Source organism: Octopus bimaculoides, chromosome 6 (genome assembly GCF_046866305.1).
Source record: "Octopus bimaculoides isolate indiv1 chromosome 6, ASM4686630v1, whole genome shotgun sequence".
Lineage (NCBI taxonomy): Eukaryota > Metazoa > Mollusca > Cephalopoda > Octopoda > Octopodidae > Octopus > Octopus bimaculoides.
In genome coordinates, this window is record NC_142933.1 from 117,252,117 (window position 1) to 117,266,193 (window position 14,077).

Genomic DNA, 14,077 nt, shown 5'->3' on the forward strand with positions numbered 1-14,077 from the left:
CTTACACTCTGTCAATACACATCCAGCGAAGCATGCTGGCTTCATTCTTTGCAATGTCCTCAGCTGTTATGGCTCATGTTTCACTGCTATGTAGCATGGCTGTTCGTAAACATGCATCATACAGTCTGCCTTTTACTCTGAGTGAGAGGCCCTTTGTCACCAGTAGAGCTAAGAGCTCTCTGAACTTTACCCAGGCTATTCTTATTCTAGCAGCTACACTTTCAGCACACCCTCCCCCGCTACTGACTTGGTCACCTAGGTAACGGAAGCTATCAGCTACTTCTAATTTTTCTCCCAGGAATGTGGCAGAAGTTGTTCTCTGCACATTTTCAGTGTTTATTGCTCCTGAGCATCTGCCACACACAAACACTATCTTCACAGTTAGCTTTCCTTTGATATTGCTGCACCTCTTATGTGTCCATAGCTTACACTGGGTACATCTTACAGAGTTTCTACCTAAGCCTTGTGGTATCAATGCTTAAAACAATTTGTCCTTTGTCATGCTAGATGAGTAGAAAACAAGAATTGTGGTCTTGATGGGAATATAAAAAAGATATTTGGACTACTTTCTCTTGTATATTCTTCCCTTTTCTAAGACATTTGGGTTTCATAGGAAGGAGATATAGCTGCTATTTCTAACATTAGCCTCATCACTTTGTAAACAATCTGATGTTGTTTAGCTTTTAGTCAATTCTGAATGAGAAGGCCTGTCATCAAAAGCATTCAAATGTGACCATTTCCTAAAACTATGTGGGATTTTGTAGTGTCTTACACAATTTACTTTATGCATTAATTGCCAAATCTATTTGCTGCTAGGTCATTAGTCTTACTATTGACTTAGACCTGTAGTATTGTAACTGTGCCAAAGCTGATTCTACTTAGCTAGGTGAATGTCATGATCTTTTGGCATTTAAACTTGTTTGTCTTCTCTTGGAGTGGGAAGGATGAGTTATAAACACGAAAGGTGGAGTCAATACTGTCACAAGTTACAATGATCAAAAATCTTTGTGGTTTTCATACACATGTATGCATATTTCAACCAGTACACACAATTAAAGAGGGCATGTTATAAGCTTGTGTGATGCTATCATGAATGGTTTTAGGTGTCCATGAAGTTATGAGCAGCCTCAAGTACCCTCTCAAACCATCTGCTACACTCAATCCAGCAGAACATCCAGAACGGGAAGAGAGGGCAGGGAGAAAGGGCTGCACCAGGATGGGGCTGGTACTTTATTTACCAACCCCAAAAGGATCAAAGCTGACCGTGTTAGGTTCTGAACTCAGTTCACACAGAACCAAAGCACATATTGCATCACATTCTAGCTGCTGTCCTAATGACTCTGTCAACCAGCCACTTAATATATATCACATGCGTAAGTGCAGCTAGGTTGAATTGAGAAGTTGCTTCATGACCATAAGATCCCAGGTTCAATCCTGCTGCATGGTATCTTGAGCAAATGTCATTTTCTATAGCCTTGAAAGTGAAATCAGGTTGACAGAAACTGTATAGAAGTCAGTCAAGTGGATTTCACCTGTAATTCGCAAGGTACATCCATGTCATGCATCATGTTATACTAATTCTGCCTGATAATTATGTTAAGAGTACATATATTTTTAGACTGCTTAACCACTTGCACATTAATATACAGTAGCAGGTAATTCAGTTGATCAAACAATTAAATCCTCATTGCTTAGCAACAAATCCACTGCCATACTGTATGTGTGTGTGTGTAAATGTGTGTCTCTCTCTCTCTCTCTCTCTCTCTCTCTCTATATATATATATATATATATATATATATATATATATATATATATTATAAGGTTTTTAACTTTTAAATTTTCATATTCAAAAGAGACAGAGACTTCAAACTCGATATATCGATTTATTCACCACTCTATGTTAACATTTCTGTGCCAAACTTATCCAGTGACTGGTCCATTGGATTTTGACATTTGGCACTTCTTCAGGAAAATTATTATATATATATATATATTATTATATATATATATATATATACATATATGTGTGTGTGTGTTTATAAAATAGCTGAGTGAAAATGAAGACACTGGTTAATCACATGTTTTCCTCCCACCCTTAGTGATCAGGAAAAAAAGCTTAACCCTTTAGCATCCGGCTGTCAATGTCGAATGTAATGTTTATCTATTCATACTGAAACCTGGTGCAGCTCTTCAGCTTACCCGTTCTCACTCTAAGTTTCCAACCCATGCCAGCATGGAAAACAGACGTTAAATGATGATGATGATGATTGGTTTGAATTAGACAGACATTACCTTGTAGCTTTGAGATTTCAATGATGTGACTGCTTCTTTCCAGAATGACATTGTAGGGTAGGTATAATAGGCTAGATATGGTCAGTTTGAAGATAAAACAGATAGATTATTTTGGCTGGATATGTTCGGTTTAAATGCTAAAGGCTCAAGCTAATTACTTTATATTTAATTGCTTATCAGAGTTCAGTTACTCAATTCTGTCCACAACAGCATAATGGCTTATAGTTGTATGTAGTATATGCACACACAGACAGAACCCCATTGGCCTGCTCTAATTTGCATAATAGTGCAAGTGTTGGCAACATGTCTACAATTCTAACATTGAGGGTTTTTCTTTATTCCATTACTGTGTAGTTCTTTTATTAATAAATATTTGTACCGTCATCATCATCCTATGTCCATCTTCCATGCTAGTAGAGGTCTAACAAGTCAGTCCTGAGTCTGTTTTTATTTGGATTTACTGCCATTCTTGTTGGGTCTCTCTCTCTCTCTCTCTCTCTCTTACTCTTTTACTTGTTTCAGTCATTTGACTGCGGCCATGCTGGAGCACCACCTTTTAGTCGAGCAAATTGACCCCAGGACTTATTCTTTGGAAGCCTAGTACTTATTCTATCGGTCTCTTTTGCCGAACCGCTAAGTTACGGGGATGTAAACACACCAGTATCGGTTGCCAAGCGATGCTTGGGGGACAAACACAGACACACAAACATACACACACATACATATAGAGGACGTATTGTGTGTACTTTTCTAATTTTGGTATGATTTCCATGGCTAGATACCTTTCTTGATACCAAGCACTGTATAGAGTGCACTGTGTATGTTTCCTCATAGCAACAGGATTAAAGAATGTGTCTGTGTGCATATGTAGATATATCTGTATGTATGTATGTATGTGTGTGTGTGTGTGTGTGTGTTTTATATACATACACTTACATGCTTACTCACGTGTGTGCATGCATGTGTGTGTATAATGTATATGTATATAATGTATATATGTATATATGTATATATGCATGTGTGTGTATAATGTATATGTATATATAAATTACTTCACATTGATCAAGATTTCAAAAGCCTTTGATACTACGATGTAAGGAAAAACTTAATAAAACTAGTCACAATTATAAGTAATACACTTTTAATCAAATGGAAAAAATAAGTTTTGTCAAAGTGACTTACTCAAGTAATTACATGCCAGCAACTCATTAAAATAATTATATATTAGCAACCGAAATTAATGGAAAAGAAAAGGAAGTCAGTCTTGATTTGTTACTTAATACATGTTTTCTCTCATTATGATTAAATTTTAAATTAATAAACAGATTTAAATATAACAGATACCATGGTATTCTTTGATGCTAGATATTTAATTTGTGTTGATTCCTAGACAAAGAAGCTTTGAAGGTTAACTAAGTAGAAAATGCTTACTCTTTTACTTGTTTCAGTCATTTGACTGCGGCCATGCTGGTGCACCGCCTTTAGTCAAGCAAATCAACTCCAGGACTTATTCTTTGGAAGCCTAGTACTTATTCTATCAATCTCTTTTGCCGAACTGCTAAGTTATGGGGATGTAAACACACTACCATCAGTTGTCAAGCGATGTGGGGGGGGGGGGGCAAACAGACACAAACATATACACACACACATATATATATATACATATATACGACGGGCTTCTTTCAGTTTCCGTCTACCAAATCCACTCATAAGGCATTGGTCGGCCCGAGGCTATAGTAGAAGACACTTGCCCAAGGTGCCACGCAGTGGGACTGAACCCGGAACCATGTGGTTGGTAAGCAAGCTACTTACCACACAGCCACTCCTGCGCCTTCAGATATTTTGAGAAAATGCAGTTTTTTTGTGTTTTTTTAACAGCTAATTTCTGTAGCTTTTAGCACAGGTTGTATTTCATAGTTTTATTTATCTATAATTTTAATTACTTTTTTTAACCCTTTTCCTGTCCAGAGCATATTCATAAGTTTGTCCAAAATGTCCATACTTGTTTTCAGACTTTTAGTTATGAGTGATTAATTTTAGTTTAGTTGATGGGTAACATGTGTTGATACTATTTTAGTTGGTAGATAAAGGCTCCTTCCTTGAGGCCTTGAATTATCAGTCAAGTGTCTTGTTTGTCACATGATGATTGTGATATTCAGGTAGTTTAATGTTTAGTTTGTAGTTTGAAGGAAAACTGGGTAACTTGCTGGTTGCTGAGGAATATTAGTCTGGAAATGAAGGATTTATGCTAAGTGGGAACACTTTCACCCAACTGTAATGCAATCTTGTTGCCAACCATCTTGCTTTGTGTGTGTACGTGTATATATACACACACATACTTACATTACCCACAGACACACACTGATCTTTGTTGTTCTAGGTAATATAAAGCTTTTCTCTCATAAGTCCCTAGTTTCTGTGGTGGTTGTAAAAACTAGGGAACTTGTATCAAATTATGATGCATTGACACCTGGGAAATATGTCCTGTGTATGGATTGTAACATCCAAAGTCTGCAATTTGATTGTGTGTGTGTGTGTGTGTGTGTGTGTGCGTGTGTGAGAGAAAGAGAGAGAGATGTAAAAGTAGTTAAAAATAACAGGAAAGACAAAAACAGGAATGAAATATTAAAGTAATGTTTGAGAAAAATTACTGAAATGAATATAGAATATCTAAGTTTCAGACTTCTTTTTTCAAAAAGCAAAAGAGAAATTTAAGGCGATAGAAACCCTGTCTGTGTGTGTGTGTTTGTAATCCTGATAAATCAGGATTGTTAGTTCTGCAAAGGTGAAAGGGTACCACAGTTTAATTAAGCTTTGTCTTTCATTGAGACTAGCTGAAGGATCTAGAACAATCTGTTTCATATATAGCAACATGTGTAGAACGGAATGTTCATCAAGTTGCAGCATATGTGAAAATCAAATCCTACCAATTCGGGAGTACACATGTTGATCTGTAGCATATTGGTCACTGATTTGTTGGTGAAAATTAATTCTGTTGTCCAGTAAAGACAACTTACCAGATATGGCACCACAGCTCTGCTGACACAGTACGAAATACACAAGATACTTGCTAGAAATGCTTTGCTAACTTAGTGTTCAATTAAGTTCTCTCTTTAAGGACATATCCAGCTTCAGGTGGATAGTACAAATCATGGGGTTGACAAAAACTTTATACAAGTTTGTTGGTTCGTTTGTACCTGTGATTTTGATGGTACAGCGTTGTCATGCACCTTAACATGCAGATTCTACATAAGAGTTATGTTAACAGTACATATATTTGCAGAATGCATAGCCACTTATATATTAACATGTTAATTGCCACATGCACCACCAATGGTTCATCACAAACTTCATACAATCGCCACACACACACCACCAGTGGTACATTTCCATAATTTGAGAAAATATTTTATTTTGTTTCTTTGACATGGTTTTGTGGATATTTAAATAATATGAGTGCTAAACATTAAAGTTTAATTATGAAACATTGTAAAAATGCAAAAAAAACATATGCAGTGTGATTGGAAATACATGGAAATACAAGTTCCAGTAACAGGCTGTGGTGGTTAACTTGTTCATATAGTAGCAAGCAATTTGTAATCACATTGGAAAAGAAAATAGCGAACAAAATAAGACCTCTGTCATAAAGTCTAGTATGGAGCCTCTGAGATGATGTGGATGTGTGGTAAAGAAGTTTGCTTCACAATTTGTTTTGATTTTGATAATATTGGGGTTTTTTTTTTTTTATTACAGACTGTGGGTTTGAAGCACATAAAAAGTGTTCTGAAAGAGTCCCAAATGACTGCATGCCGGACATGAAATATGTTAAAAGACTGTTTGGCGCCGATTTGACAACAGTTGTTAAAGCTCAAAATACACCAATTCCTATTGTGGTGGAAAAATGTATCAAAGAAATTGAACACAGAGGTAAGTAATTCTAATATTAATTTAACCATTTTTTCTTAATTTCTCTGCAATAAAATGATTACTTCCTGTATATGTGTGTGTGTGTGTATATATATATATATATATATATATATATACACACACACACACACTTTCTGAATTTCCTACCTCTGCAATAGACACTAGATGAGTTTTTTTCTTTCCCTTGGTTATTAAATTGCTGCAATTATTTCTTATTAATTAAGTTTATTCAACCATTCATGCATATATATCATCATCATCATCATCATCATCATCGTTTAATGTCTGCCTTCTATGCTGGCATGGGTGTGTGTGTGGCACATGAAAAGCTCCTTTTGAGTGCTGGGCTTCACAGAGGCAATGACTCGGACCTTTGCCATTATGTCATGCTTGAAAAGAAGACCTATCAAACCAAGTAAAATCACAGTTGTGGCAGGTGTCAGTGTCACGCAAATGACACCTGTGGCAGTGGCATGTAAAAGCACCCATTACATGTATATATATATATATATATATATATATATATATATGAACTTTCTCTTTTGTCCTATATGTATGTCAGTCAATAAATTTTACACTCGCACACACATATAATATTTAACTTTTGGGTCTTTTTTTTTATATTTGACACACAGTGTCTGATTTAAAACACAGAGAAGTGAAATGTAGCCCTATTCATACTTTTCTAAGCCATTAACAATGACAGTGATGTGTAAAAGCTTGCACCAGGAATGGAAACTGTTATGATGTCATCTTATTAACTGTATTAACTTATTGGCCATGAAATGCATGTAAATTAATTAACACTAGTTTTAAGCTCTTTTGTATTTGATTACTAATGTGTATTGTTTGCTTTTGAATATTATAGGTGTAGATTTTGAAGGAATGTACAGAGTAGCAGGTTTCCATGACGACATAGAAGCTGTTCGCATGGAATTTGATAGAGGTGAGCATTGCTCTTTTACTCTTTTCGTGTTTACAATCATTGCACTGTGTCTATGTTGGAGCACTGCCTTGAATGGTTTATAGTCAGTCAAGTTGGGGCTACTTAGTTTGTTAATCTGTTTTCGCCAAATTGCTCAGTTACAAGGATGTAAATAAACCAACATCAGACGTAAGGAGGTAAGAAGCAAACACAAAGATGCACGCATGCACACACACACGCACATACTATAAGCTTCTACTCAGTTTCCATCTGGATTCACTCACAGGGCATTGGTCACTGAAGGTACCTTGTAGTGAGACTGAACCTGAAGCTAAGTGGCTGCAAATAGAACACAAATCCATACCTATATAATTTTCTTCTCAACATTGCATTTTCAATTTTCCCATCAATTTGAATTATTTCGAATTATAGTAATAATAACGAACTTATTGTATACAGTACCCAGGTCCACTACAACTCATCTTGAAAAAGTAGCCAAAAGTGCATGAACAGTAACAGAATAATGCACAAAACGACTGGAAAGTAAACAATGAATGAATCATTGGAAATAAATAAAGAAAAGAAAGAAAAAGAGCATCTGGTTTTATATTGGTGAATTTCAGGAAGAATTGAAGTCCTGAAGGATGTATTGTCCTAACAGATAACTGATGCTGGTAGTTTATTCCATGCTCTACCAATTCTGAGTGTGAAAAAAATGTTTCTGAAAGTCATGGGTCCTCTGCTGTTTTTGTAAGCATGTCCATGGGTGTTAGATATATGGAATTCAAAAAGGTGTCCGAGGTTGTTGTTGGAAAGACGGTTGATAAAGCCTTATGAGTGGATTTGGTAGACATTTACTGAAAGAAGTTCACCGTGTGTGTGTCTGTGCCTTAACATTTCTTTTCACTTAGAATATATAGATATAAATAATTAGTGAAATGGTTATTAGAAAAGACATTTGGCTGTAAAATATTTTTAAATTGAAAATTTTGTAAAATTGCTTTAAATAAATACTAATTAATTTTTTCTTCCTCTTTCTCTCTTTTTTTTTTTTTTTTTTTTTTTACCTTTCTTTCCCAGATGGTGAAAATACTGATATTAGTGAATCACGACTTGAAGATGTGAACACACTGACCAGTGTGTTAAAGTTATATTTCCGATTACTGCCCATTCCACTTATTTCTTTCGAATCATATCCAAAGCTACTAGAGGCTGTCCGTATGTATTATTCCATTTACTCCTTTATTATCATTGCCATTTTCTCCACCATCCATTCTAGTTCCACCTTAGTTTGGATGGCACCACAGCTTTCTCTTAGATTTAGTTATGAGCAAACTGCAGCTTGCTGAACTACTTTGAATGTTTTTAGTAGTGTTGCTTGTTTGATGATGAGCCATGTCTCCTCATGCAGTCTGCTTCTCAAAAAAGATTGCCCTTCCCCTTTCTTAGACTCTGTCCTTTCAAGAACTCAGTCAGATCAAATTTGAGGCTAGAAATTAGCAGAATCGTCAAAGTGTCAGATGGGATGCCTTGTAGTTATTCTGGCTCTTTGTGTTGTGATTTCAAATCTCACCAAGATTGGTTTTGCCTTTTATCCTTCTGGCAAGGTGAGGGGTTTCAAATGGGGGTCAAAAGTGCCAGTCTAATGGGGTGGACTGGTAGAAAGATTTTCGGCATTGAATGGTATGCCTTGTGATATTTAGCATAGTAAGACAAGAGGGTAATGTTGTTAGTAGGAGAGGTTAGGAAGGTAAAAGAGGCAGATGAAATACTGTAACTGAATAAATTAAGAGAAGTTAAATAAAGTTAAAAGAAGTTAAGAACATGACAAGGGAATGTGAAAAGTTTTTTTTTTTTAAGAAATCTCAAAACCATTTAAAGAAAATTCTTTAAAAAGCTTAATGAACTTCAAAAAAAAAACAGTGTTAACTATCAGAATGAGTTCAATGGCTGGAAGTACATCTACCGCTTCAAGAGCCTTAAACCAGCGCCAACACCAGCACATTATCCTTGTGATATTTATTTTGGCTTTTTGCATTGTGACTTCAAATTCTACTGTGCCATAAGTGGTTGGTGGGTTTATTCTGCTGCCTGGTTTAACAACACTGCATAGTGGATTCAGTAGAAGAATCCACTCTGTTGCAAGTATTTGGGCAGGTCTCAGGTTGAAGAATATCTTTTTGTCAGTCTCAGAGGTTCTGGAAAGAGTCATGGGCACTGTTCTTCTACCTAACTAATTGATGAAAGAAATTAATTTTCATTGTTAAAATGCATTTCTTTTGCTCAACCTATCAGAAATAGTAGCCAAATATCTCTCAAATCATGTGTAATCTTTTGTAGAAAGGCACATTTATTAATGTTGGTTGTTTAATATCATTGCTGAAGAAAATACAGTACAGTGTTGGCTGGAAAGGGATTTTATCATGGGTCTGTCTGTTCTGTCAGGGCTAACTCTAAGGTTAAATAAGAGCTGTCTTACCTCATCACGCAGGAACACATCAGGTTGTAATTTGTTCTGTTCACAGCAAGTGTAACTTATACTCAGGGAATTCTCTGTGTGGTTGTTTGACCTGTTTGAAATAGCAGCTAAATTTTTTCATATCACTCCAATGGTGTCTTTAAAAAATGAAGGATGCCTTGTTTAATGTGGTCCTAGATTTACAGAAAGTTGGAGTAGTTATGAGCAGGCATGTCTTCAGAGCTGATCTAGGGCTTAAACAACAGCAACAACCACTACTATTCAGTAAGTTGAATAGTAAGCTTTTAAGTGATTCAAAGAGTTCTTTGAAATAGCAGCTAAATTTCTATCAAATCATAGCCTGCAGTTTTCAATAAGGAAGAACATCTTTGAATACTGTAATCCAAGATACACCATGCTAGTAAAAATAAAAAATAAAAAACAATTGAAGTTTATAACTATGGTTGAGAAGTCAACCTAGAACTAAAAAAAAAGCAACAATAAACTAGACTTTACAACAAGAGCCAGAAGAGAAAAAATGTTGAGTTTGTTATCCTGGATAAATTAATAAAAAAAAAAAGAGAAATATCTTAATCATTGTGCTGTTTGTTTAATTTCTAGAAAAACCTGGGTTGAAAGAAAAAGAAAAACTGCAAATGATCAAAGAAGCTTTACATTTGTTACAACCAGCTCATTACCAAACTCTAAAATATTTAATGGCTCATCTCGATCGGTAAGTTCATTTCTTCTGTTTATTATTTCCTACAGCTAATGAGTAACGAATAATGAGTTCCTATAGTTAATGAGTGTTGATGTCTATATTTGATAATTACATTACATATGGATTAAACATACATCAGCATACTATTATCATCACTTAACATCCACTTTTCCATGCTTGCATGCATGGGTGGTACAGAGTTTATTGAGGCAGATTTTCTATGGCTGATGCTCTTTCTGTTACTAACCCTTACCTGTCTTCAAGTAAGGTTATATTTCTCCATGGCTCAGCTGTAGAAACTCTGCCAAATCAGATTGGAGCCTGGTGTAGCCACCTGGTCCACCAGTCCTCAGTCAAATCGTCCAACCCATGCTAGCATGGAAAGCGGACGTTAAACGATGATGATGATGATGATGATGATGATGATACCTAGCCTGTTTGCAATTTGTATCACCAGTAATTTGTTAATCACTGTTTTTTATATATCACTAGAAGCTAAATTTATCTAAGCATGTGATTTTGACAGTGGATACTTGCTACTGACGATGTGCAAACACACACAAATCCAGAATTAGCAATCCCACCACCACCACCACCACTGCTGTTGCTGGATGCTTTACATCTGTTACTAACACACGTCTGTGCTTTTTTAGCACTATATGTCTATATGAGATTCCTTCTCAACACAAACACTGCAGTTTTAAGGCTTTCTACATTAAATCCACATTAAATAGGATATTCAGAATGCTCACAGACATATGTAACCATTCAGAGAAACATTATGCAAGAGGAGATCGTACCCACTCTTCCCACTTAAGCTTCTTCCCTGATGACATTGAATTTTTATTAAATATCGGAGTTATCTCCCTTATCTTTTTCTGTATGTAATATTTTATTCACAACAAACACGCTATTCATTAATTCTAATTCCAATTCTTTAGCTCATGCATTATATTATGTTTGTTCTAATAACGCTACTAATCATTAATAGTTTTATCAGAGCTACTAATTGTTTTCTTTCTCTACATTATGGCTATAATTTTTTTATGCATTAATTTCTTGGTTTACAACATTAAGAATGTGATAGTATTTGTATTTTGTACCAGAGTTTGAAACCATTATTATTATTATTATTATCATCATCATCATCATTATCTTGTGTAGGGAGCTGGCAGAATCATTAGCATGTAAAACAAAATGCTTAGCAGCATTTCTTCGTCTCTTTATGTTCTGAGTTCAAATTCAACTGAGGCCAACTTTGGCTTTCATCCCCTTGGGGTTGATAAAATATAATACCAAGCTAAGTACTGGGATCTATGTAATTGACTTACCTCCACCTTTTAAAATTGCTGGCACTTGGCCAAAACCAGAATGAATCATCATCATCATCAATCATTATCATTATTATTATTATGGCCTTCGTGCAGGTGGCACGTAAAAGCACCCACTACACTCTCTGAGTGGTTGGCGTTAGGAAGTGCATCCAGCTGTAGAAACTCTGCCAAATCAGACTGGAGCCTGGTGTTGCCATCCGGTTTCACCAGTCCTCAGTCAAATCGTCCAACCCATGCTAGCATGGAAAGTGGACGTTAAACGATGATGATGATGATGAAAGCAGCAAGCTGTTAGAATTGTCAGACAAAATGCTTCTTGGCATTTCTCTTGGTTCTTTACACTCTGAGTTCAAATTCAGCTGAGATTAACTTTACTTTTTATCCTTCCAGGGTCAATAAAATAAATGCCAGTTGAACACTAAGGTCAATGTAATTGGCTTACCCCCTCCCCTTAAAATTGCTGGCCTCCAGCCAAAATTTAATTCAATTATGTGAAACTGTAATTCTATTTTCAACTGAATTCTTTTACTGGTTTCAGTCATTAAACTGTGGCCATGCTGTGGCATCGCCAGGAGGAATTTTTATCAAACTAATTGACCCTAGTATTTATTCTTTTTTTTTAAGCCTGGTACTTATTCTATTGGTTTCTTTTGTCAAACTGCTAAGTTACAGAAGATGTAAACACACTTACACCAGTTATCAAACTGAGATGGGACACAAACACACACACACAAATATATATATAAGACGGGCTTCTTTCAGTTTCTGTCTGCCTAATCCACCCATAAGGCTATGATCGGCCCAAGGCCATAGTAGAAGACACTTACCCGAGGTACCACCTGAAACCATGTGGTCAGGAAACAAACTCGTTAGTGCACAGCTCTGCCTGAATTATATAAGTTCATTCTGTAAATGATGACATTGTTTAATGATGATCTAACATTATTTCTCTTTCTTTCTTTCTCTCTTGACCAAACAGAGTGATTGAACAACAAAGTAAAAACATGATGAGTCCAGAGAATCTTGCCATAGTATTTGCTCCAACATTGATGAGATCACCAGATGCCACAGCTAGCCTTATGGCTGTCAAGCTGGAGCAAACAGTTACAGAACTTATCCTCTCTAATCAAAAAGAACTTTTACGGTGAACTGTTGACATTCAATCACACATATGCATACACAAACATGCCCACCACACACTACTGCCAGAAAGAAAAAAGAATAATAATAATAAAAAGAAAAAGAAAACCTCTTCCGCAGTTGCTGTGTCCATAGCAACACAAGAAGACCGAACTGTACAAATTTCCTTTCCAATTCATTCGGTCTTCAAATTTACTTTTCCTTTACTGAAATTGGGGCCAAATTTTGTCATTTCCCCCCTTCCCATATCCTGTTTACCCCTTTCCACACTCACTCATGTCCTAAGTTTTCAACATCAAACCCCAATATAATAGGCATATATAAAAATCCCAAAACATCAAACAAACGTTTTAATCCCAAACTGTTGAGCAGATAATCCACACCAATATCCTAATGTAAATTTAAATTTTGATAATACTGCTTCAAGAAAAAAAAAAAAAACAGAAAAAATTGGAAAAAAAAATATATCCCAAAAATATGAGAAAAAAAAAAGAAAAGAAAGAAAGAAATCAACAAAGTAAAACACCTTTTTAAGATAATCCTAAATCAATTTTTTATTGCTTTTTTTAAAAATATTCATTTCCTTATGGAAACATAAAACTTGTGACAATTTGCTTTGAATCATAATCATATACATAATGACGTGCACTGAAAACAGTTTACATACATACAAATATACACACATACACACTACGCCTATATATATATGTATATATATATATATATATGTATATGTATATATATGTATATATATACTTTTTCATCATGTATATTATATGATACTGTGGGTATATATTATTTGTGGAACTTATGAGAAAAAAAAGGAACCGAGAAAGAAACACGCATATACATATACACACTCACCAACCACACGACTATCATATTCCTGTCTGTCAAGAAATAATTTATCACAATAAAAAGTTGAATAAAAATTTAAAAAAATAAATAAAAAATAAATAAAAAGGTTGAATTTAAAAAAAAAAATTAAAAAAAAAAAAAGAAACTCCACACATTACACAATCAGCAAAAAAAAATGTGTTCATTTTGAGAACATAAGTAACAATTGTCCTCTTTTTTTTTTTTTGTTTTAGTTATTAATTTGTCTTTATTTATTTCAATTTTTTTTTTCCAATCGTACTGACTGGTGACTCCCCCACCCCCCTAGTAACAGTCACTGTATGTGTCTCTTTCTTTCTTCCATGGCATTAGAACTGATCGTTTCATTTTATTTACAAAAAAGATGTTTTTCTGTCTATATCCTCTTCATTTCTTCACTTTC

General features: G+C 35.1%; 1 protein-coding gene across 1 annotated transcript in view; it reads left to right on the forward strand.

Moving 5' to 3' along the window:
• Nucleotides 1-13,295, forward strand: part of LOC106875299 (N-chimaerin) — a 37,741-nt gene extending 24,446 nt beyond the window's left edge. The window contains exons 8-12 of the mRNA XM_089354487.1: nucleotides 6,047-6,220; nucleotides 7,089-7,166; nucleotides 8,226-8,363; nucleotides 10,225-10,336; nucleotides 12,638-13,295. Coding sequence (XP_089210613.1) covers nucleotides 6,047-6,220; nucleotides 7,089-7,166; nucleotides 8,226-8,363; nucleotides 10,225-10,336; nucleotides 12,638-12,806 — 671 coding nt within the window. The 3' untranslated portion in view covers nucleotides 12,807-13,295. The remainder of the gene's footprint in view (nucleotides 1-6,046; nucleotides 6,221-7,088; nucleotides 7,167-8,225; nucleotides 8,364-10,224; nucleotides 10,337-12,637) is intronic.
• Nucleotides 13,296-14,077: the final 782 nt, after the last annotated feature.